At 39.0% G+C, this 27,048-nt stretch overlaps 1 protein-coding gene across 1 annotated transcript in view; it reads left to right on the top strand.

Moving 5' to 3' along the window:
- LOC121874001 overlaps positions 1–25,763 on the top strand; it is a 50,778-nt gene extending 25,015 nt beyond the window's left edge. Inside the window, exons 2-8 of the mRNA XM_042377878.1 lie at positions 10,023–10,110; positions 14,620–14,744; positions 14,874–14,978; positions 15,084–15,307; positions 15,461–15,589; positions 16,865–16,987; positions 25,383–25,763. Coding sequence (XP_042233812.1) covers positions 10,029–10,110; positions 14,620–14,744; positions 14,874–14,978; positions 15,084–15,307; positions 15,461–15,589; positions 16,865–16,987; positions 25,383–25,497 — 903 coding nt within the window. The 5' untranslated portion in view covers positions 10,023–10,028 and the 3' untranslated portion in view covers positions 25,498–25,763. The remainder of the gene's footprint in view (positions 1–10,022; positions 10,111–14,619; positions 14,745–14,873; positions 14,979–15,083; positions 15,308–15,460; positions 15,590–16,864; positions 16,988–25,382) is intronic.
- The last annotated feature ends 1,285 nt before the right edge of the window (positions 25,764–27,048 follow it).

Below are 27,048 nucleotides of genomic sequence, written 5' to 3' on the forward strand. Positions count from 1 at the left end.
AACATTCAAATGCACAGCGCTTGTAGAACCCCAGAAAACGGGAAACATTGAGAAAGGACAACTCCCCTACTCAAGGTTCCTAGACCATGTGTTGTATTGTACCCAGGTATAATTATATCATATCAAGTGTATGTATTCATAGCATTAAGGATCACTCAGGGTAGGCATAAGATGAATGTTAAAGTCCAGTTGAGCCGGACTAGTGTACTGTAAGACTAAGTGTGGAGCAGGGTTTGAAGGTCCTACTATTTACGTCTGTGAGCGTGTAGCGAACCTAACTCCAACAGATATCATATGAAAATACATGAGAACAATGATGGGAAGGATAAATGTATCAGAACTGTAGCGCGGTGTTGACGGTGATCTGAAACGCTATACTGGAAAATGTCGTGTAAAACTCGGTATGGAATTTATATCACCTCAACCTCACGTGACATATACCCACGACAGGTACAGTGATCAGAGAATCTGAGGTCTGTGTTCAAATCGTGCGCTGTGTGAAAGGAGGACCCCTCATTACAGTTTTTAAGTGAAGTTGATACACCCCCGCCATGATCATTCGGCTTTTGTTTCAAGGCGCGTCATGTACCCGCCTCAGATGCCCGTTGATATTAAAATCCCAGGCATTTAACCAAGCACTAGCAAACCAAGACCTGACCTTAGTGTATATGTTAGGATTAATATATGTGTTTATAAGAAATGAGTGACAATATACCGTAAAGTGTTCAGGGGAGAACCATAAGAAACAAAAATGTAAATTGAGGATTGGAAACTGTAGGCCTATGTGACGAGAAGCGGCGGGAAGCCGGCCTTAGTCTTTCCCGTTCTGCCGTCAACACAGGTCAGTGTCCTAGCGGGTTATATCCCGCCCTACAATTAAGGTTGATAAATAACAGTGACTACAGTTTAAAGCTTTGCCGGATATATAAGTGTGATAGGGATGTGTTAAGGGATGGGATAACCGCCCGTCAGGCATTATTGCTTAGTCTTTCCCGTTCTGCCGTCAACACAGGTGCCACGTGGTTGGGGTATCTTGCGCCCGGCCGCCATTGTCTCCTGGAGCGCCACACCAGGTGGGGAATTACTCCCCACTCTACCAGTCCACTATGAACAGGTGGATTCCCAGCGCACCACTCCACATGAATAGTCACAACTAAGGAGACCGTGAGAAACTGCGGTCGTCACTTGGAGCGACCTATAATACCAGGCGTAGAAATAGTGCTGGTATGTCTCTAAGTCAAGCCCTCGTCCTTACCCACCGAGGGCGGTGTGCGAACGAGGGGCCCGTTGTGTAGACCTAAAAGTCACAAGGAGTCACATACTTGCAGGTATGGAGTGTAACAGGTGTGTTGCGATGGTGCTACTATGTATGATAACCGACGGTGCTACAAGCCACACCAGTGGAACAGTATGATGTGTTAAGGGATATTGTAAGAAGGCACGACCGAGATACGGCGTTCACCGATTGTTGTGCAATAAGTGGGTGGATGACCCGCCAGTAATGTAGGAGTCTGGGGCCCAGTTGGGTAACCAAAATTCCGTTGTTCTTCTGAGGAAGGCCAGTTCATGTATGTTTTTTTTACCAGTGTGTTTTATAAGAAATAAATCAATGAAGACATGTTATGGTTTCACCCTTCTTTACCCTTATCGATCTGATCAATGGAAAACCTAACCCAATGCCTAGTTCACTCTGCCCGCTACCTAACGAGCTACATGCTGTCCAGAGGGGGTCTGGTGGCAGCGACCCTTAGAAATTAAGATTAGAGTTAAGTTATCCCCTTAGATTTAGTGACCCCAGATCTGGCAGTATAATAGGTCTAAGTCTAACTTTTAATGTCCTTGTATGCAGGTTGGTGGTGAGCATTCCTGATCCCCTCGTAGTAGGTCGAGGTTCAATTCCTGGCTGGTATGAGGTCGTTGATTATATATTCCAAATTAGTGTGTTATATGGACTAAAAATGATGTATATATATATATATATATATATATATATATATATATATATATATATATATATATATATATATATATATATATAACTGGTCGGAATTGATGGACTTAATTTCTCACTTGACTTGGGGGTTTATTAAATATTATTAGATGGTAATTGCAGTGGAAGCGCCCCCTTGGAGAAAAGCCCGTACCAGCACAAGAACACTTAAAATTACTAACAAAATGAATTCTCCGTGACCCGTGGAAGGATAGCATCTGTGATTGGGATGATTGAGACACTCTGTAAAGTTTAGAAACTTATATTCACTCTAACACTACAGACACAATCAAATAATGGTACACCAATATATGCGCACCTCTTAACCTGAACTTAAAACACTAATCTGGGGAATAAAAGTTAAACATGATATTGAAATTATTAGAAACTCAGACAATGCCTCATTAGACAACAATAAATTCAAAGTAATAAGAAGTGTTGCTTGCACACATGACACAGGCCTTAAAGGCTTTCAACAAAATAATATCAATCACTGAGAAAATGGTATTAAAAAAATAAGAAATTAATAACTCTACAATGAATAGGCCTAAAGGGCACTCAATATATTTATATTACCCCAACAGATGCACACCTCCTAACCTAACTTAAACATTACTCTGGGGAACAAAGGTTATACCTGAGATTGGAATTATAAAGAATTATTAAATGCATTAAAGGAACTAAATAACAGTGTCACTTACAACAGAGAGGAGGAACCTCATCTGAAAAACAGTTCCCTCATTCTCTGGCATCAATTAGTGACTCAAACATTAAAAAACAATACTATCAAAATAATTTAAAAAATATTAACTCCACACGAAAATATGTTCACTATTATTGAGAAGTTACTGAGTCCACCAATACCCGTGAACCATGCTTCCTAACCTAACACCTAGATTCCACATGCACCCGTAGCTTTTTAAGGCACAACCAACAGGCACCCGTAGATTAAGGCCCAAACCAGCCTTTCTCAACCTTGGAAAATGTACCTCTAAGTTCCACTAGGCTCTTGGCCTCAGTGTGTGATCATTCATTCACTCAGCTGGCTTCACTTTACACTCAGTACATCCATGAACGGAAGGGAGTGAGCAACTACGACCTTGTACAATTGAGAGAAGCTTTAGCTTCCCGTTAGTAAAGGTTTTTACTAAACTGCTTGAAGATATGTGATATTGTGAGCCTAGGTAGAGGAGTGCTGATGACCCCAAACGATCGTCACGTTAGTTGGGCACCCAGACAGCTGGTTTCACTCCAACTCTCACCATACTCTACAGCGTGGCTCAAACTCAGGTCAGTGGACATTCAGACACCTCGCTTCACCACTCGTTTCATACCGCCAGTGGACGTTATCATACAGTGTGGGCTCTACAGAACCCTGGTAAAACCCGGGCTGTTAACTATTGTCTCACATCACCGTTTGTTCCTACCGCCCTATCTAGCTTTGTCTGAGATTGAATAAAACTTACTTGTTAATACTGATGTCAAATAACCGAAGGAACCAGGTCATGCGATCCGTCTCTCCTGGGTGCAGCTCAGAGATGGTCCTGCTAGCTTGACCTCTCTCACAACTCCCCAAGCCACGCTTTCTCACGCGTTCACGTTCTTTAGGAGTGACTTATTTACCAGACGATTAAGAACATAAGAACATAAGAACATAAGAAAGTGGGATACTGCAGGAGGCCGACTGGCCCATACAGGGCAGATCCCTTTCACACCCATCCCAGCACTTCCATGTGCCTATCCAACTTCGTCTTGAAGCTCCCTAGCGTCCCCGATCCTACTATAGCACTCGGTAGCCTATTCCACATATCCACAACTCTATTACCAAACCAGTGCTTGCCTGTATCCTTTCTGAATCGGAATTTATCTAATTTAAAGCCATTTGTTCTAGTTATTTCGTTATTACTGAGCTTCAGAACATCTTCCATTTTACCCTTGTTAATCCCACTCACCCACTTGTACACCTCTATCATATCTCCCCCCAATCCCCACGCCTCTAAATGAATGTGTAAGCCTGCTTTTCACAGTCTTTCTTCATATGCAGCGTTTTCTAATATTATGGATCATTTTGTCATTTTTCTGTACTCTTCCAAAGAATCTATGTCCATTCTATAATAAGGACACCAGAACTGAACCGCATAATCCATGTGTGGCCTCACTAATGCTAGGTAAAGTTTCAAGATAACGTCAGCAGTTCTGTTACTCACAGACCTAGATATGAACCCAAGAATCCTGTTTGCCTTGTTGCAAACGCTAATACATTGTTTTCTAGGTTTCAAGTCGTTGCTAACAAATACACCTAGATCTTTTTCACAAACTGTGTTTTCTATTTCCGTGTTACCTAGTTTATACTTAACGTTTGTATTCGTCTTCCCTATCTGTAGTACCTTGCATTTATCAGTATTAAAATTCATTTGCCAGTCTACTGACCACTCATGTAAGGTATCTAGATCTCTTTGAAGGTGTTCAAAGTCACTGACTGAATTTATCACTCTCCCCATTTTGGTATCATCTGCAAATTTACTAATCCTACTAGTTATGCCTTAATCAAGATCATTAATGAATATAACAAACAGCAGAGGGCCTAATACCACAGATCCTGGGAACTCAAAAGCTTTTGACCGCACCCCAGTCTGACTTTATCCATTTATGCTGACTCTTTGTTTCCTACCAGTTAACCATGACCTAATCCATTTTTAATACTGAATCCACCTATTCCATGTGCTTCTACCTTCGCCATCAATCTCATGAGGACTATCAGATGCTTTACTGAAATCTAAAATAAATTATATCATATGCCTTATCATTATCTGCAACTATATACTTCTGAGAAAAAAGCTAAGCAAATTTGTGAGACAAGAACGTCCCTGGGTGAACCCGTGCTGGGAAAGAATGAATTAGGTTGAATGTTTCAAAAGGTGGCTTCTGATTTTTGTAGCAATAATTGACTCTAACGCTTGCCTATGATTGACGTGAAGACTAATGGGACGGTAATTTGGTACCTATTGATTTATCACCCTTTTTGGCGTCGGGAACTACATTTGCAAGTTTCCAAGCTTCCTGGCACTAGGCCCGATTCTAATGACTTATTAAATAAAACTGCTAATGGATTATAAACATCTCTACATTCTTTTAATATTCTGTATATCCTCGTCTGGACCAGGCGATTTATGAAACTTCAGTTTGCATTGTTAATTACTTTAAGCACATCGTTACTAGTAATATTGATATGCATCAACATATTTTCCTATACTATCGTTATATATACCTTATGAACTTCTGGAAACTGTGCTAGGTTTTTCATTTGTGAATCTCTCTATGACTGGCCCCAACGTACTACACATTTCTAACTCATCATCAGTCATTTCTCCTGTCGTAGTTTTAAGGGGACCTATTGTATCTCTGTGCTTTGATTTATACAGTTGATAAAAGCTTTTGGGGTTATTTTTTCGATTCGTTTGCCTGTGATTTCATAATTTCTCTTTGCTTTCTAATTTCTGTTTGTGCCTGTCTTGTTAGGTTCTGATATTAACCAAGTAAGTGATTTTCGCCTTTCTTACTTTTCTATATACTCCTTTCTTTTCCCTAGAAGATCTAGGTCTATTATTCATCCATTTTTGGTTGGTTCGTATCGATCTGAATTTTTCTTTTAAGGATGTGTGTTTATTTTAGGCATTATTGATTTATGCATAATAAATTGTTCATAAGTAGCTGCTAAATTAAATTGAGTTTATCCCGTCCTAAGTTGACGGTTTCCGGTGTGGGGATTAATCTTTTTGACCATAGGGTCATCAGGTCTCTCCTTAAGCTACCAAATTAGCCTTCCTAAAATCCGGGATCAAGGCCAGATTTTCCTTCTTCCTACATCATATTATGTTAAATATATATGGCTTTACGGTCATATTCCTGGATTTCGTCTCCAAATCCCAGCATCTTTTGCTAGATTTTCATTATTACTGAGAACTAAATCAGGGATATTATTTCCTCTAGTGGGCGAGTTTATGAATTGATATAAAAGCTTATCTTGTACTACTTCTGAAAACTTCAGATTCATTATCGCTCAGTTGATTTTTCCAATCTATACACACAGAAAAGTTGAAATCGCCTAGAATACATACATTGTTTCATATCAAGATGCCTTCTTTTATTTCCTCCCATAACGGTACCATCGTTTCCTACTCAAATTAGGTGGTCTATATATAACACCAATGACTGGATTCACTGCTCACCAATCTCTACCCAAATACTTTCATTGTCGCTATTTGTTTTAATGTTTGATTTATTGCAGCACTGTGACACCCTGATATACACTGCTACACCGCCACACTACCATTCCCTCTCTGTCAAATTTAAATAGGTTATATCCTGGAATATGAAATTCTGCTAAAAAATGCTTAATTAGGACGTACACAACATTTCCAGACTGGGAAACAATCTAAAAAATTTTTCATTTAATAACTGATATTTCATTTCATAATTCGCCTCCCAATAAAGTCGCCAGAGTATACTTAATATTATATGGGTGCAGTTCCCGACTCTCTCACTGCAGTTGATAAGCGCTGTTCCCCCTCAGATGACCTTGAAACTCAGTATCGCCAATGGCGCAGCGTTTGAAATTACACTGGAATTTTTATATTATATATATATATATATATATATATATATATATATATATATATATATATATATATATATATATATATATATATATATATATATATATATATTCATAAAATCACACGGGAAAAGGGAAAAATCGGAGCACCTTAGCTTTCGTCTTTATTCAAGGCATATTCAGAGGCAACTGAATTACAAAATTGTCCAGTTTGTACAAATAGGTGCTATTTAAAAGATTAATAGGGTCATTATCTAATTTACAATTGTGACCTTCTCCACCTCCTCTGTATACATACCTTGTTTTGTACTTCTGTTTAAGTCTGTCTCACCCTGAAGATGTGAATTACTTGAAAGCGGGAACTTCGTGTTTTCTTCTTTCCTTGTGGTTATCAGCATATACCTAGATCACGCGCACCTACAGTGATTTATTGTATATATATATATATATATATATATATATATATATATATATATATATATATATATATATATATATATATATATATACATAGACTAATCAGCAATTATCTATTTAGTGTATATATATATATATATATATATATATATATATATATATATATATATATATATGCTGACAGGAAAAAACAGGTTCACTCGTGTTCACATCTTCAAGGTATTGAACTATACACACAAGGCAAATATATATACAGTAGAGTTGAGATCAAGTCCACAATAGTCAGGTTATTAGATGTCTTCAAAAGCACTGCAGCAGTCAGGTCAGGTCAGAAAACAAACCTTCTCCTCCGGTTACAAAGCTTAATTACGAAATTATCCAGTTTGTACATACCATTACTCAAATTCATGTTGACGGATTCGGTATGTTTAATGGTATGTACAAACTGGATAATTTCATGGTTATAATCATAGTCGTGGTTGTTATAATCATGGTCGTGGTTGTTATAATCATGGTTGAGGTTGTTTTAATCATGGTCGTGGTTGTTGTAATCATGTTCGTGGTTATGATCATGGTCGTAGTTGTTATAATCATGGTCGTGGGTTTTATAATCTTAGTCATGGTTGTTATAATCATAGTAGTGGTTGTTATATTCATAGTCGTGGTTGTTATAATCATGGTCGTGGTTGTTATAATCATGTTCTTGGTGGTTATAATCATGGTTGTGGTTGTTATAATCATAGTCGTGGTTGTTATAATCATGGTCGTGGTTGTTATAATCATAGTCGTGGTTGTTATAATCATAGTCGTGGTTGTTATAATCATGGTCTTGGTTGTTATAATCATAGTCGTGGTTGTTATAATCATGGTCTTGGTCGTGATACTTACAGTATCTAATATACTATAAGAAGGAATAGAATAAAGGTTAGAATAATTAGTTAAAGAAATATTCGCCATAAGGAGAGGTTAAAATAATAAAAAAATATTATGAATCACCAATGATCACTCCTAGATAAATTATATTATGAAGAGAAGTGACCTTGATTCTGGTAAGATTAGTCACCATCTGCTTAAGTCATCACCTGTGTTAAGTCATCATAGTCATCATGTACGTTAGTCAGTTTTAGGCCCATCTCACATGACTGACCGACCATCGATGTTCTTTCCGCGCGTGGGTGTTAGTTTTCAATGCGTCTTATTATTTACACTGGTGGATGTAAGACCGGCTACCCTCACTGATGCAGCTATGGTCAATTTGGTGTTATTCTTGTGCATAAATGCCTTCTAATCTGTCTCAAGTCTATCCGTCCTGTCTATTGCCATCCCAACTGTCTGTTCGTCTGCGTGGTGTTTGAATGTAAGCCGGCCTGTACTCTTTGTGTCGTCAAATCTGTCTGTCTTATCCGTTGTTGGCGTGGGTCCTGTTTGTCTAATGTGAACCAGTCAGTCAGCTGTCTGTCTGTCCTGATAGTCGCCATATTGTCTATTTGTGCATGTATGAATCTGTCTATTTTTGTCAACCTCCTGTCTGTTTCACTGTCTATATTCACCCTGTGTCTATTGTAGTCATCTTCTCCATGCATTCCTGTTATTATCTTTTTATCTCTTCTCCTTTTCCATCCACAGGAATAAGTATACACTGTAGCTGTAAGGTCGTCTAGTAGCTGCGCATCCAGACGCATGATGAAACTCAGCTCCCCCCACCTGTTATCTCCAACTATTTTCTGTCTTCCCTTCTTTATTTATTCTTCTATTTACTCATCTTCCTTCATTTACTAATCCAAACAACATAAAAAAAAGTAGGCTAAGAAAAAAATTGGGGGGGAGGAGGAGTGAGCCGTACGATAACTGCAATCTTGGGCTGGGTGCGCCAAGTCCATAGACTTGCATCTTTTTCCAGCGTAAATAAAATGGTTATGTAATGGCTTCCTAAAGAAACCATCGATATGGGACCAGGTTTGTTCCACTGTACGAATTTTTTGCGATTTTTCCACCAAGTTTGATGAAAAACGATTGTGCAGTTTCGGCTGCCCGGAGCAGACACACACACACACATACACACAAGCCTAGCGCAATAGTATATTAGATACTTGTGACTATATTATAGTCATGATCAATTGTTGTTTCGCCGGTGACCTCACCCGTTCCTACTGGTGACTGACCTGACTGTTCCCAGGCGACCTCACCTAGGTACCTTCTTAACCCCTCATAATCCACCAATAGAAAGTCTGGGACTCTGACCATATTGTCATTGTTTTTCGTTTCCCAATTTAGGGTGAACCTGATTTCTCTGTGATCACTGTTCCCTAGTTCGTCCCCTGTGATATCTCTGATAAAATTTTCTTTATTTGTTAATACAAGGTCTAAGATATTGTCACCTGTAGTCGGTTCTGTAATTAGTTGTTTTAAAATGTTGTCCTGTAATGCGTCTAGGAAATCTTCAGATTCATAGTCACCTACACTGTTTTCCCAGTTAATATTTCTGAAGTTGAAATCCCCCATAATGCACAGGTTGTTGTATTTTGCTGCCCTACTTATTTCCTGCCATATAGGCTAAGCTGCTTCTTTCCCAAGGCTTGGGGCCTGTAAATCACTCCCATAATTAGTTTTTCTCTTCCTTCTGCAATTTCTACCAATAAAGACTCGGTTCTAATTTCACCCTTTATTGAATTATTAATACAACATTGTAATGTATCCCTGACGAAGAGTGCGAACCCTCCCCTCTTCCTACCTTCCCTGTCCTTGTGAAAAAGGTTGTACCCTTCTACTGTATGTGGTACTCTGATGCATGGATGGATGCATGGATGAATGCATGGATGGATGGATAGATAGATAGGTAGATATTTTGCTCTTATTCATTTAAGATATCGTTAACCACCATAAGATAGCGAAATTATATCTCATGAATTATGTAATTATTTATAGTAAAATCTTACAGAAAACAAATTATCTCGATTTGTTTCTGAGAGATTTGTTCATCACATGTTCTAGTAACTACAGGTACACATGGAGGTGATTCGCTGCCCATTCCTGAGTTACTTGTCTCTCACTGTCGTGGTGACTGCTGCCCACCGCCTTCACCCTGATGGTAGGTACATTCTACAGCATTATGGAAGCCTAATGTCTATCTCTTACATTAAAACTCACTTCGACTAAGTCCACCATTATTCATTCTAGACGATACATCATGTTTTCAACTAAGTCTTTCTAATATTATCACAAACTCTAAAATTGAAAGAATATTTCCAATATATTATAACTACTAGAGTAATTAGAGCTCTAATAAAAAATAAGAACGATAATATAATAAGGTAGGCCCAGAACATCCCTCTAGTATTATAGGTAACCATACTTTACTTAACGAAAATGTAAAATTCAGACCAATAGGTAGAGATAAAACTGACGGATATACATATAAACAGAAAAAAAAAAATAAATAAAAAAAAAATATATATATATATATATATATATATATATATATATATATATATATATATATATATATATATATATATATATATATATATATATATATCATGTACAGTAGATCCACAATGTAATCGTGAATAAGATAAATCTTGATAAAATCACACAGGGAAAAGGGAAACAATGGAGAACCTAAGCTTTCGTCTTTATTCAAGACATCTTCAGAGGCAACTGAATTACAAAGACTGAGAGAGAGCTTATGTATACAGGGTGATCTTACAAAACATATAAGGAACTGTAATCGCTCATAGGAGCGATTTTGGTTTGTGCAGAACAATAAGACCCTTGTCGTTGACACGATGAGTATAATTCGGTCAAAACCTTTTGAATACAATTCACATATAACAACTGCTGGTATATCAGGACACAGTTTGAATAATACGATCAATGTACAGTACATAATTACACTTATTTAAATTATTTAGAGTTCTCAGAATATACAGTACATAATTACACTTATTAAAATTATTTAGAGTTCTCAGAGGATTCAACTGTTCACAATCACACTCACGTTCTGGGGTCTAGGGTTAGACCAACGGGAACAAATCTAATGTCCTGCAGGAAGATGTTGGTTGACGAGAATCAAGATGTTGCCTTTACAGTAGAAGGCGATAGACTGTCCCTCAGGCAGTCAAACAGCTGCTACCAGCTCCATCTCGTTTAATAAGCTATTTTGAGTTGTAAACAGTTTCTTCACTTAACATGTGGCTGGCGCCCACAATTGTGCATGGCGATAACAGAACAATAATTCCCATAGATTGGGAAAACAGTTTAGAAGTGTATAAATCATCATGTGTTGCAGAAAGACTTCTAGTTGAAGCAAGATTGATTAGAGTTGTGTTCTGACCTCACTAGAGGAAAGGTCAATGCAGGCTTAGCTCCCAGGGATTAACTGTCAGTAATGGCTAGTGCTACTTGTGAACAGGGCTGTGCCCTGAAGGCCGAGTTAGAGAGAACCAAGGAAGAAATCTTGAAATTAAAGGAAGTGATAGCGAGGATGAAGGAAAAAGGCACGAGACAAGGAAAGCCCGTGTCTGATGAAAACTCAGGCGAATGGAAGGTTGTGAGGAGAGGGACGACCAAACTGGTGGTGAGAAAAAAAAACACAACAAGGATACGACAACAACAGCTAAGTGTACCAACTCTTTCAGTCCTTTGACAGACGAATTGGACGTTAGCATAGTCAGGGACGAGGCTGACAAGGAAGGTACGAAAACCTTAATTGTTGGTGATTCCAAGGTACAGTACCTGGACAGAGCTTTTTGTGGTAAAAATAAAAATAGGATGAGGGTGTGTTTGCCAGGAGCTGGGATGGGGAATATAGTTGACAGGATGGACAATATCTTGTCTGGTAATGGGAACAAACCCATTATCTGCCTCAGTGTAGGAGGCGATGATATTGGCCGGTGTTGGAGTGAAGAGCTTCTTGATAAGCTCAAGACAGCTATAGAATGCATTAGGTCGAAGAGAGAGATCCCTATCATATGTGGTGTCCTGCCTAGAAAGAGAGTTGGCAATGAATGGATGTCAAGTGCAGTTGGTGTCAACGGCCGTCTTGACAGATATTGCAAGTCAATATCAGTCCCATTCGTTGACAACTGGTACAGCATTTACGGCAGAAAGGATGGGGTGGCAACCCTGGCTGGCTCTCTCGAGAAGGCAGTTGAAAAGATGTCGAAGTCTTTAAACTGCTAGAAGAACATATGGGCATGGGGGTGGAGGAGACTGCAGTGGGAGCTGGTAAACAAAGTGAAAGGTTACAGGGAAATAGTGCTAGGAATGATGACAAAACTAAATTAGGCAGGGAGTTAAAACCTAAATGCAACAAAGAGAGAACTCAGAACACAACAAACTTAAATGTCTACTATGCAAACAGTAGAAGTATGAGAAACAAAATGGATGAAATCAGGGTGTTGGTATTTACCGAAAAAATCGATAAAATAGCATTCACCGAAACATGGATAAACCTAGACGCATGTGAATTACCTGTCGAATCCCAAATTGCAGGTTACAAATTATTCCATAACGATGGGCAACATAGGAAAGGAGGAGGAGTAACAGTCTATGTCAGGGATAATCTGAAGTGTGATATATATAAGGAAATAAAAACTGAGTGGAATACGGAAACAATTTAGATAGAATTAATCGATGGTAGGGAAAACTTAATCACAAGCATAATATGTAGACCTCCTAATCTTGATAGAGTTAATAAGCGACTTATTTGGGATGAAATGTGCAGGTCTTCCATACATAGTAAAGTCGTATCGTATGCAACTTTAACCTTAGCCAAATAGATTGGATTGGCCTTACGGGTAACTCAGAATCAGAGGATTTTCTTGAAACAATCCAGGACTGTTTCTTTAGCCAACATATAACCGACCCCACCCACAAGGAAAATGGGACTGCCCAGTATGGGTCAATAGGCCCACTGCAGTTTCCTCCATTCTTATGTTCTTATTTTCTTAGAGAAATGAATTCCTTAAGCCTTAGTGATGGTCAGTACAAAACATGTTACACAAATTTATTTATCATTGGCCCAAGGTTAAAAATGCTTTAAAAGCATTTCGGGTAGATGTAGGATAGATGATTAGTGGGTCTCATATTTTTTAGCTGACTTGACATGACTAATTATGTCGCCCGTTCTTATAAACTCTTCTTATGTTTGCTGTGGTGTTGGTGTGTGGATTAGTGGATGTCATGTTTTTTTACCTGACTTCATGTTTTGTAAGGTCACCCTGTGTACATAAGCTCTCTCTCAGTCTTTGTAATTCAGTTGCCTCTGAAGATGTCTTGAATAAAGACGAAAGCTTAGGTGCTTCATTGTTTCCCTTTCCCTGTGTGATTATATATATATATATATATATATATATATATATATATATATATATATATATATATATATATATATATATATATATATATATATATATATATATATATATATATATATATATATATATACACACTAGTAGAAACGCCGCCCTCCGGGCGGCTCATCCGCTAGGCAACGGTAGGACGCCACCCTCCGGGAGGCTCCACATTGTCTCACTGTTCAGTCCCCAAAACTTCTTCTTCCATCAATAGTTCATTAACAGTGTATGTAAGTTCCACCATGTTTTTCACTACAACGGTACAGCAAAGTATATTTTTTTAGCATTAAACTGTTATTATTTTATTGTCTAATCATCACTACATATAACACCATCCATCATCACTACATATAACACCACCTATCATCACTATATATAACATCATCCATCATCACTACATATAACACCAACCATCATCACTACATATATCACCATCCATCATCACTACATATAACACCATCCATCATCACTACATATAACAAAATCCATCAACACTACATATAACACCATCCATCATCATCACTACATATAACACCATCCATCATCATCACTACATATAACACCATCCATCATCCCTACAGATCGGTAAAGTAGTTTCCGAGATTCTCGTGCGGACACACATACACACAAACACACAAACAAACACACACACAGACATACTTCTTTGTTATATATATAAAGAGAGAGAGAGAGAGATAAACCCACACAGGAAAAGGGAAACACTGGAGCACCTTAACTTTCGTCTTTACTCAAGACATCTTCTTGTTACTGACCTGACCTGACGTTATGTATATAAGCCTCTCTCAGTCCCTGTAAATTCAGTTTCCTCTGAAGATGTCTTGAATAGAGACGAAAGCTAAAGTGATCCAGTGTTTCCCTTTTCCTGTGTGATTTTATCAAGATTTGACTTGTCCACGTGAGTACAGGCACAGGAGTAATTATTGACTAGGCTCATATATTACCTTGTAATTCAATCGTCAGTAGGAACATCATAGAACCTAGCCTCATTAAACATACCGAATCTTTCAACATGAATTTGAGTAGTGGCATATACAAGTTGGATAATTTTGTGATTAAGAACATTTATAACCAGGTGATAGGGTGACATGAATGTGGTGGACACCTGCTGTCCCTAGGGGCTTGATCTCACTCTCCTTTACTGTATATATTGGCCTTGTCAATAATTATTTCTTAGTTTGTTCTCACCCCTAAAGTGAGTACTGTATGTACTCTCGTCACAGGTGATACTGGGGTGTCACCCACACCAGTCGATGCTCTTCAGTCAGTGTTGGCAGATGGGTCTCATCCTCGCTGTACAGTGATTATCTTAATGGACGACAACACATCCACTGCGCGTTTCTTCGTGGTTCGTAAAATGGATTTTATTTGAAAAAAAATAACATACTGTAAATGAAATTATTTGGTTATATTTTTCTAACGTGCATCTGCGTGGCCACTTATGCATCTCTTAAATGAAAAGGGCTTTGTGTCACAGACGAACTTCTCTTCTGGAATTGCATTGTTCGAGGTGGCAGTGGACGGCCAGAATGCAAACGAGACGCAGGTGCAGCTCTTCCAAGTGGTCAATGAGGCTAGGCGGGTAAGTCACTCTCACATTACTACTGAGGCGGATAGGTCATTCTCACATTACTACTGAGGCGGGTAGGTCACTCTCACATAACTTTTATCATGTTAACGTCAACAGCTGGAGCAAGTGTCATGGTGCGTGACGGTGGTGGTAGTGAGCGACGACCCAGCCTTCCTTGCCGCCTTCGCCGAGTTGTCTCTCAAGGGCCGCCTCCTAGTGTGGTCGACCAGACTCCTCGTCGTCACCCGCCTGCCCCTCCTGGACCTCCAACACCTACACAAGTTACTCTCCATGACCAATTCCATGTTACTGATTGTTGACGACACAATGGAAGTTGTAAGGTACTGAAGAGATATCGATGATTCTTAAACTATGCAAATTTTTATTTGACCAGGCAAATAAATTAACTGAGATAAGTGATTCACGTACTACGGCCTCTTTAGGTGCATAGGATAAAACTGAGGGATTTCTCACATAACCAGCCTCTTTACTAGGTGTCGTGTGCTCATACACCTGCCCTACACACCCCAGGAAGCCAAGGCGATGCAGGTTGCCTCCTGGACACCCAACCATGACCTAACTCTTTACACCCAGCTTCCGCTCTTCCCGGATAAGTTCACTAAGTGAGGTTTGGATAAAAGAAAACCTCTCGCCACGTATGAGCCTCACTAGTCGGAAATCAAACCCTGGGCCTCCGCTTGTGAACAGGGATCGCTATCCCCGCGCCACAAGGACAACAAAAGCAACCCTAGGCTTTGTTTTATTTCACACAAAGCCTGTTCATTTGTCTTATTCTTAAGCAACGTAAACCTCCATCGGGGATTGCCCGTGCCAACTATAATGAAAAACGTAGAGGTCCATGGTTCCATTCCCGACTTGTGAGGTATTGATTTTATATTTTGATAATTGTTACTAATATTTATGACGATTATCTATATCTGCTGAAGGCAACTCTTAGATCCTAAACCATGAAATATGTGCGAGATCAGTAAATCGTGTATTGACTTACGATGGAAAAATCGGGTCTTTTAACCCCAAGATTGATAATAAAAAATCGTGTTTTGTTGTCGTCTGTGTCAGAAGGTCGTCACATTTAATTGAAAATGGGCCGGAAAGATATATTGCCTCTCAGAAATTAGCTAAAAAATACTTCCTTAAGAAGGTGTTGATATACTGTATTTAAGACATTGGCTCCATACAATGGACAGTTTTTCTTTTATTTAAGGTATTATATGTTAATTTCATCACACTGATACTGCGAATTGTTATATCAGATGCTTTTATGAAAAGGGATATACTGCCATCCCGATTTTTATGGAGGGACTGACAATAATTTGGTTATCCAGCAAAGAAAGCTGAACAATACAATACGAGGTAAAGCTTAAATAAAACCAAGATGAATCTTTTGGTAGGTATGAAAACCATATTTGCAGATTATTACTACTGGCATTCCTCCATACTGTGGTTAAACGGTTAACCCATTTGAATATCATATAAGGCAATGTATACAGTGAAAGATTATACTTCAGGAAACAGTCATTATAACCCACGATAAAGTTATTCATCTTTCTGGGTATCATTTGATAATAAAACCCGATAGATTCTGCAGGGTATTATAATCCTGACTAATAGACCAAGGTTAATTACTATAGAACTTGTCGTAAACTGCATTATAGGATTCAGATTTCAACAAAATTTAAAGAATAATTGATATATCTTTAAGCGTATTTGCAAGAGAAGACAATGCATTCTACACTTACAGTAAAATCGAATAAAGAGGAGGGATAGCACTGGGAATACTTAAATAAATAATATATAACGATTAATGCGTCTTGCTAAATGAGAAGAACCTGTCCAGTTTGTAATTCACTCTTCCAGTAAAATCTATGCTCACGTAGATTCCTGGAGCGACCAACTCTGGCGGTGGGGGTGGATCACAACCATATTAAACAAGTCAAAAACAACGCCGGAGTTTTCAAAGACAACATTTTAGACTATATTGGACAAGGAATGAATTTCAGGTAAGTCTGATTCATCCTTATAATATATCATTAAATATTTATCAATGACATATGAAGATTAAACAACGGAAAAACAAATCTGATACAAATTCCTAATACTTGTATGACATGACACTACAGTTCATGTAGCTATAGTGTGCATATGGGATAAACACATATTTATACAAGTAAATTCAACTTTTCTTATTTTCAGTCTTAGGGGCTTTTGTCCGGGCCCCGCTGCATACACCGAATAAAGTTGTTAGTTCACATCACATCTTTCTTCACTAGCAACTGTGCATTTTAGTCTGCTAACTAAGGAGGTGAACCTAGAAATTTCGAGTATTATAAGGTTTTATGTTGGAAATGCAATGTACTGGTCGTGAAGACTCAGAAACTGTCGGGTGCTAATTTTCATATAATGAGCATTTTGCATAATTGACCTAATTAGCATATTAATTAGGCCATACTTGCATTAGACGGTGATAACGCTGCAGTGTCATGTCACATATCATGTTATTGCTCGTACACCTCTGTGTCAAGGAATGTATCAGGCAGCAGGAAGAGAATATCTTGTGGTTTGCCACATGGTGATGAACCTCCTGAAAGAGTTAGGCTTTCAAAATTGAGTGAATTTGTATTCAAAAGAGATTGTCTGTTATGTGGCGAGATCTGTGTACCAAGAGATCCAAAAAATTTCCGAAGATGGGGACCTGTCAATCAGTGTGAGACGGTAAAAATACCTGGCCAGCCTACTTTCAAGCAAGTGATACTTGACATATGTGATACACGCCAAGATGAGTGGTCCAGATTTGTTGAGGTTAGAGTCAACGGTGCTCCAATCGACCTACCGGCAGCAGATGCTCAGCATCACACTCACTGCTACAATAAATTCAGAAAGGTACCCATTGACTCCACCAAGTTTGAATTTTCTAAACCATGTGTTAATGAAGCTTTGAAATCTGTGATCATAGGAAGACAAGAAAATAAGGACTCTGCAATAGGCCGGTTGGCCGGTGCATGACAGCTCCTGTCGAGAGTTACAACCACTCTCTATCCTTCATGAATCTATCTAGCCTCCTTTTAAACCTTTCCAGCGTTCCAGCATTTACTACAAAGTTGCTAAGCTTGTTCCACTCGTCCACCACCCTATTTGTGAGCCAGTTTCTTCCTATCTCCCTCCTAAACCTAAACTTATCCAACTTAAATCCGTTATCCGAATCCTATCCTGCTCGGATATTAAAAGAACTTTATCTATATCTCCTTTATTGATTCCTTTCACCCACTTAAATACTTCTATCATATCTCCCCGCACTCTTCGTCTTTCTAGGGAATGCAAGTTTAGTTTCTTTAATCTATCCTGATATGAAAGGTTTCTAAGTCCCGGAATCATTTTCGTCATTCTTCGCTGCACCGACTCCAGTGAATTGATATCCATTCTATACTAAGGGCACCAGAACTGAACAGCATAATCGAGGAGCGGCCTGACTAGCGCAAGATATAGTTGCAATATGACCTCTGCACTTTTATTACTTACACTTCTACATATAAAACCCAATACTCTGTTTGCCTTATTTCGAACATTAATGCACTGTTTTCTAAGCCGTAGGTCCGGGGTTACAAGTACCCTTGAGTCTCTTTCACAAGTCGACTTCTCTATGTTGATGTTGTTTAGGCTGTATACATTGTCAGTATTTGTTCTTCCAATATTAAGAACGCTGCACTTGCTGGTGTTGAATTTCATTTGCCTTTTTTTCTGACCACACCTGCAGTTTATTTAAATCCTCCTGTAATGCATTTGCATCCTGCCCTGAATTAATCTGCCGCCCTATTTTGGTGTCATCCGCAAACTTGCTTATGTCACTGCTGATACCAGCATCTAGATCGCTTATGTAGATTATGAACAAGAGTGGGCCTAGTACTGATCTCTGGGGAACCCCACTGGTTACACAACCCCACTCAGATTTAACACCATCTACACTGACCCTCTGTGTTCTATCGATGACCCACAATTTTATCCAATTTAAAACTTTGCCCTCGTTACCATGAGCCTTAACTTTTCTCAGATGCTTCTGATGCGGTACTTTGTCAAACGCTTTGCTAAAGTCAAAGTAAATAAATTCGTAATTTTCAACATTATCTACTACCTCGAAGACTTTCCTAAAAAACGTCAGCAGATTCGTTCGACAAGATTTTCCCTTTGTAAACCCATGTTGAGAGTCGTAGATTAATTTGTACTTCTTTAAATGCGATCGGATGATATTTGCTATACCTGTAATTGATTAAATAAATTTCCCCACTACTGACGTCAAACTAATCGGCCGGTAAATTGACACTGATGCTCTGTCTCCCTTTTTGAATATGGGTACTACATTTGCCCGTTTCCACAAGTCTGGCACAACTCCCATGTCTAATGATTTTGTAAATAAATTTACGATGGGTCCGCTAATCTGTTCTATAAAGTCTTTCAAAACTCGAGGGAAAGTTTTATCCGGCCGTCGGGATTTTGTCTTCTTCAATTTATTTATCTTCTTAGGAATATCCTCTTTTCTGATAGTCATATTCTTTAATTTCTCTTCTTCATTTCCACTCGTGAATTTCTTCTGAAAACTGATAAGAAGTAGCTGTTTAATGCTTTGCTTATTTTCTCACTGTTATCGATCACTTCTCCTCTCTCTGACTGTAAAGATCCTACTTTATCCTTGTCCTTTGTTCTGTATACCTGGAAAAATCCCTTGGGATTCGCCTTGGATTCTCTTGCTATCCTGATTTCGTAGTCCCCCTTTTCCTTCCTTACATTTTCTTAACATTCCTAGATAGTTCATTACACCTATTTCTGAGCTGCTCCTCCCCTCCCTTTAATTTCTTATAAATTCTTTTCGTTATTCCTATGTCATGTTTAAGTTTTTTGGTCATCCACCTTGGCTCATTCTTATTAGACCTATTGTTTTTTCTTTATGGTATATTTTGTTCTTATTCATTACACAGTATACCAGTGAATATATTATAGACATGATTAATTGTTGTGTCGCCTGTGAACTCACCCATTCCTACCGGGGACTGACCTGACTGTACCTAGGCGACCTCACCTACCTTCTTAACCCCTCATAAACCGCTGATCGAAAGTCTGGGACTCTGACCATATTGTCATTGTTTTTCGTTTCCCAATTTAGGGTGAACCTGATTTCTCTGTGATCACTGTTACCTAGTTCTTCCCCTATTGTGATATCTCTGATAATATTTTCTTTATTTGTTAATACTAGATCTAATATATTGTCACCTCTAGTAGGTTCTGTAATTTGTTCTTTTAAAAAATTGTCCTATAATGTTGTCCGAGTCAATATTTCTAAAGTTGAAATCCCCCATAATGCACAGGTTGTTGTATTTTGTTGCCCTACTCATTTCCTGCCATATGGGCTAAGCTGCTTCTTTCCCAAGACCTGGGGGACTGTAAATCACTCCCATAATTAGTTTTTCTCTTCCTTCCGCAATTTCTACCCATACAGACTCGGTTCCTATTTCACCATTTATTGAATTATTAATACAACATTTTAATGTAGTCCCTGGCGAAGAGTGCGACCCCTCCCCCCTTCCTACCTTCCCTGTCCTTGTGAAAAGGTTGTACCCTTCTATGTGGTACTCTGATAAAAAGTTCTTGCTCGCCAGATTCATCCAAGTTTCGGTGATTGCTATGACGTCTACATTCTCGGTACACACAACCGCTCTCAGAAAGTCTATTTTATTTCTAACGATCCTATGGTTTGTATAGTATACATTTAAACCTACCCTTCCCTGGACCTGTTTTACCCCTTGTCCTGAGTAACTAATTTTACTCACCAGGACCTGCTTGTTTTTTTACTCCCACTTACCCTGACCTCTCTCTACTGGCGACCCCCCCCCCCTTTGGAGTGACAATTTCACGCTCCAGGGATGCAAACAAACGTCTTTTCCCCCTCGCGAGACAAGTGTACTCCTTCACAACTCTACAGGTTGTCGTTGCCATAGAATGGTTGCCAGTTATCATTAAACGCCAAACCATTGCTTGCACAATATTTTTCCAGTTAGCAATTTATAGCAATTACCCTGGACAGCCGTTCACCGCCAACCCCTCTTCTAGGCAAGACGCCACATACTATAGGGATCCCTACCCTATCTCTAACCTTCCCTAGCGCCTCCCTATACCTCTTGAAAAGTTCCTCACTCCTAACCTTTCCTATGTCGTTACCTCCTACACTAAGACACACTACTGGCTTGGTACCCTCCCCTGACAAAACCCTATCTATCCTCTCAGCTACATGCCCTATCCCAGCCCCAGGAAAACACACCCTAGTCCTACGTTTCCTATCTCTTGCACAAAAAATCCTATCTAAGAACCTCACCTGGCTGTCCCCAACTACCACGACCTTACCACTGGGCAGGGTTTGATCCTGTAAGATGGAAAAGTGTGTTTCTGAGACCATGAATGATGCACACCTTGATGTCTTTCATTGGTACCATCGTATACAACGTGAAAGGTACTGGTGTTGAGGAGCTCGTCGGTGGTGCGTACTGTGGTATAGCCAACATCTTCAATGGGAAGGCGTGGCCAAAGGCAATGCGAGCCTTTCGTATGGTTGTCGCTGCACTTCTTCATGATTGCTTGCGGGAGGGAGAGAAAAGTCATAAAGATATCGATGCACACCTCGAGCAGGCAAGGGAACATCCCATAGGCAAGCCTTGGGTCGACTGTTTTATCACACCAACCATACTTGCACACCATTTCCTGAAGGCCGAGTGAGAGGGCGACTGGTTACTACAGCAGCACTGCCTGGAGCGGATGCCGCCGTATTTCTTTGCAGCTGGGCATCATCATCATGCACGGTACATCAGCTGGCACCTGGGGGAAATGCAGCACCTACCGCAGGATGCCAAAACAGATCTTCTCGATGGAGGACATGTTTGTCGCCACTCTCAAGGAGCTACCGCTGTGTCCGGTGACCAGTTCGGGAGGCAGACGTTTATCAAGCAAGGCAAGTAAGGTGGGGACATAAAGGTATCTCTACCAACCCTGAACAAGTCACTGTCTGGATTGAGTCGCTCGGTGTCTGCTCAAACCCTTCCATGGCCATGGATGAAATGTTCAGCCCTGGCGGAAAACCTGCTTCTGCACCTGCTAAACACAAAGAAAAAGGTGAAAAGAGACGGAAGTTGGACAGAGAGGACTACCTGAAGATCCCGGATGAACTCAGGAGGTATTCTTATCAACTCACTGACCATTCCACATCCCTTTATAATATCATCAATGGACATGTGGAATCTGCCAAAGAAGGCTTTCGCTGCATCTCTCCATGATGGCTTCCACAGTCCGATCAAAAAGAAGGTGAAGACCATGCAGGTACTGAAGCAGGGTGAAAGACAAACATATTAGCCCGTCTCCTGGTCGTTGGACATAAACGAAACTTCAAATTGTCAGCTCTCTTCCAGCATGAGCTGTGCCCTGTGCCTCCTTCCATCATCGATGAGTATGGCTGCCTCATTACGTGCAGCGGCCATATTGGATTTTTACGTTGTCAGAAGAGTGATGGTGGTTTCAAAATATGACAGATGGAACCTTTCGAGTCGAAAATATAGGGCTAGACCTCGAAACGAACTCTCTATCCTCAACGGTTGTAGAGTTATGGCAATTTTACGATATACCTCAATATGCACGTTGGCATTATTAAATTTCAGGCAGTCGGAAGCATGGTATGATCATGGAACTATATTAGATAGATTTCTTGGGGTAAAAAACATGGGTCTAAACACCAAAACGAATTCTCTAGATGGCTTACTAAGAAAGATATTCTGATGTAGAGATTTGACCAAATTAATATGCTAATAAGGTCAATTATGCAGAATGCTCATTATATGCAAATTAGCATCCGACAGTTTCTAAGTCCTCATGACCAGTACATTGCATTTCCAGCATAAAACCTTATAGTGCTCGACATTTCTAGGTTCACTGAAGAACATACAGGACCGGCTAGTAGACTATTTGGTCGAAAACCTTGGAGTTCTTCTTTTCAGGGTTCCACAAATCATATTCACTGTATCAATTGTTTTACCTATTATTATATATGCCTATTTAAACATATAATTGAAGAGTGATAGTATTTAGTTGTCACTCCGCATACCGCCATTTTGTTCCCTCTTTTTAGACATGGAGAATATCTGTGACGTATTATCAATGCTGATTTTCCGATGTGACGGGATGAAGGAAATTTGGGGTGAGAAGGATGCCATAGATGAATACACAGTTTACAGTTATATCAGCATCATGGGAAACATTTTAATAAACTCATAATGAAAACTTGTACAGCAGCAATGGTACAACAATCTGGAACAAAGGCTCAATACCTACGGATTTAAGAAGCATATCAAGGAAACTTTCAATTCTTCTATATTAATTTTGATATTCAAACCCACTTTGTTGAATATACGAGAAGAGAGCAAACTTTGTAGCCATAATATTTGTGCATAAACAGAAATATTATAAAATTGTCATTTATAATGAGGTTCGTGTTGGAGAGAGCTGAAGTTTACGAGCTCTCAGGCCAGTGTCAGACCAGTTAGTTAACACTTACCAACCTCGTCCTGGGTTATAATGATAACTTAGAGATAAAGTTTAAAGATTTTTATATTCAAAAACAAAAAAGCACTAGGATGAGAGATATAGGACCAAAGGCCAACTGTGTCCAAAAGTTTCTTGTTACTATATCTCACCTTTTCCCCGAGCTCATAATTAAACTAATTTAATCAGACTCGTGATGTGTTATGTTGCATAACATTTCCAAAGAAGGAGAAAACCATGAAAGTTTTTGGCAACTATCATGCGACTCAACATTGGCTGAACAAACAATAATTGTCCCTTGAAATTATCATTGACCATTACTAGGTTTGGTTTAGCTGTGACTCATAACAACAAGTACTACATTTCATTGCAATACTTAATTAAGCCCCCTTCTTTTAGATGACAATAATGAAAGAGCAATATTATCATATATTTATAAAGGTGTCTCTTCCTTTACGTTTAGAACATGTTACATAGTGATTCAGGCCAAGTGTTTTCTATTAACACTTTGCATTTTACTGTTCTGGGCTTACATTGCCTATTAGAGACCTGTGAATTCCTCGATGAGTGGCCCATGTTCGTTACAGTAAGGAACAGTAACACTCAACAATCATCTTTAAATCTTTTACAGCGACACCAGTCGATATTGGCACTCGCTGCTTGACCTTCACCTGTCATGGAGAGGATGTGGACTATCAGTTTCCAAGGAGACCGAACTTCGTATTCACTCTTCATAGGCTTTTCAAGTCGCTCTCACCATTTTCTAAAAATAATAATAATAATAATAATAATAATAATAATTAATAATAATAATAATAATTATAATTTCTCTCGAAATTTTTTATTTAAATTACCGCCATTGTTAAAACAACCAACCATCAAAGGGAATAAAACTCATAACTAACCTCCCCACGATCAACAGAGCCTTGTGACGAAACTTATGAAAGTATCAAATATTCTAATAAAACATATTCTGGCATAAGTCTAAGCGCTCTTTAAGAAATGATGCGCTATGCTATTTACAGACAGTATTTTACTCTGCTCCCTTCACCGTTATATTTCCGGGTGCCACTCGGAGCGCGTGTGAAACGGTGTACTTGGTGGCTGCTTAGCTTACTTTTGTTTCACTGTCTATATGCTTTTGTTTGTTTTTTGTTCGAATTACAGCCCATGCAAATTTGTAACCAAGAGGCTGAACTTTGAACACAATAGTGACGAAATGTTTTGAGTTTTTTTTTCTACCCGGATTTTGTTTATTGGATGGCATAGTGGATGGTGTAACAGCAGTCCCCAAACTTTTAGAGGCTCTGGGCCACATTTATCATTGTAAATATAGTGAAGGGCGCTAAAACTTTGGATCTACTGTACATTCATGAAAAAATCCTCAAATATACTGTACAGTTATTTGCAGTTTTACACGTTTAACTCTTACCCGTTACCTACCTCTTACATATACTCCTGGACAGGTCGTGTGTATTTACCCCAATAAGAAGGTTGGCTCTCTCTCTCGGCTCGGTTTGGGGTAAATACACACGTCCTGTACACGAGAGACACGGACAAACGCGCAGTTCCCCCCCCCCCGCCTCTCTCTCTCTCAAGCTGCATCAAGTATTACATATTTCATTAATTTCACTCTTCCAAAGAATCCCAAATAAATCTCAATTTTCTGATAAACTCTCGCGGGCTCCATAATATGGTTCTAGCGCCCGCAAGTTGGGGCCAACTGCTGGTGTACTGTATAGTGACTGTACCACTAACTCTATGTAATTAATTTTTACTGCTAATACTTATATGAACAGTACACAGGCGTTTCTATTCTCGTTTCAGTTACAAATACGTGTTCTCACCTGATGACAGCTACGGCATGAAGCTGAGCGATGGGTCATGGTCTGGCATGATAGGCTTAGTAGTGAGGGGGGTAAGTGTGAACCTCCCAAAGTAGGACGTGTAAAAGTGCAGTAGTTGTGCTGTACCTAAGAGTGCACAGTGATCAGTTTAACTCGTGAATCATGTAAAATTCTAACTGTATTAGCAGTTATATACAGTATATTATTTACTTCAAAATAGGTTTATACCTGTGTTGGTCACACAGGTGTCCAGTGAGGCTCTCTTATGTCTTATAACATTTCATTACAAAGAAAATAGATTTCTTTCACTCATTCTCTAAAGTAGCTTACGTAAGGTGAGGTTTGGTTAGGTTAAGTAAGTTTTGCAAGAAACAATCCATTTATATATACAGTACAATGATTTTCTACAAGATCGTCTCTGGCCAGCCAAAAGTTTCTAATACAAAAAATCCTAAAGTTGTCGTTAGTAGGTAACTATTATATATATATATATATATATATATATATATATATATATATATATATATATATATATATATATATATATATATATATATATATATATATATGCTGATAACCACAAGGAAAGAAGAAAACACGCAGTTCCCAAGCGCTTTCGTGTAATTCACATCTTCAGGGGTGAGCACAGACTAAGGAGAAGTACAAAACAAGGTGTATATATACAGAGGAGGGTGATCAAGTCCACAATGGTCAGGTATTAGGTAATGACCCTACTAATCTTCACAAAAGAACCGCAGGCGTTGATGGTCAGTAAATCAAATCAATCAATCAAATCGGTCCAGCTACTACGCTACCACAATAATAACCTAGCTGACGACGACCAGTAAGCCCAAAGAAGCAAGACGCAGGTGTAGGTAGCTACTGATTAGTTCTGAAGAATTTTTTGAGTACTGTTTTGGGAGATGAATATCATTCTCAGTGACATTTGTTGGTAAAAATCACTAATGACTTCCTTACGGTCGTCTCTTTGGGAAAACTAAGGTGTCCTGTATACGGAATGTGAAAGTAGATTATATTTGTAGAGACGGTGTCTGTTGTCTTATGCTGAGAGCCGAGGATTCTGTTAATAGTTTAGCAGATATAAGTATCAGCAAACCGTTAGGAAAAGCGATTATTAAACCCAAAATCAAATTAGGAATAGTTGGAACATATATCAAAAGTTCCGTGAAAATGTTTTTTTTTTTTCATAAAACTGCCCTAAAGCTGTTTTAGTAAGTGTCTGTCAGTTGTCACGGGACTTTCAGACCGAGAGGAAGGGCTTATGGAAACTCGTCATCTAAAAATGACTTATATTACACTATTTACATTCACAGAGCAAGTTTTCATGTCCATATATCTCCAATTACTTCACGCACAACTCGGCGGCTATCTTGTTTCCCACGTCAGCGTGTGTATACCAGGCCTGGAGTTCCTGGTTCTCCGTGCTGTCCGTTTCAGTCTGTGGCTCACGCTGCTCTGCCGTGACCACCACCACACAACTTTGGCTCGGTTGCCAACTAATCCTAATACAATACATCAAAAGTTTTACACCTTATACCCTATAAAACAGAATATGGCTCTTACATAATGTTTTGACAACCAAAACTAAATAACACTGATATATAAAAAAAACATCATAAAATCAA

This window comes from Homarus americanus, unplaced genomic scaffold, assembly GCF_018991925.1.
Source record: "Homarus americanus isolate GMGI-L3 unplaced genomic scaffold, GMGI_Hamer_2.0 scaffold25827, whole genome shotgun sequence".
Lineage (NCBI taxonomy): Eukaryota > Metazoa > Arthropoda > Malacostraca > Decapoda > Nephropidae > Homarus > Homarus americanus.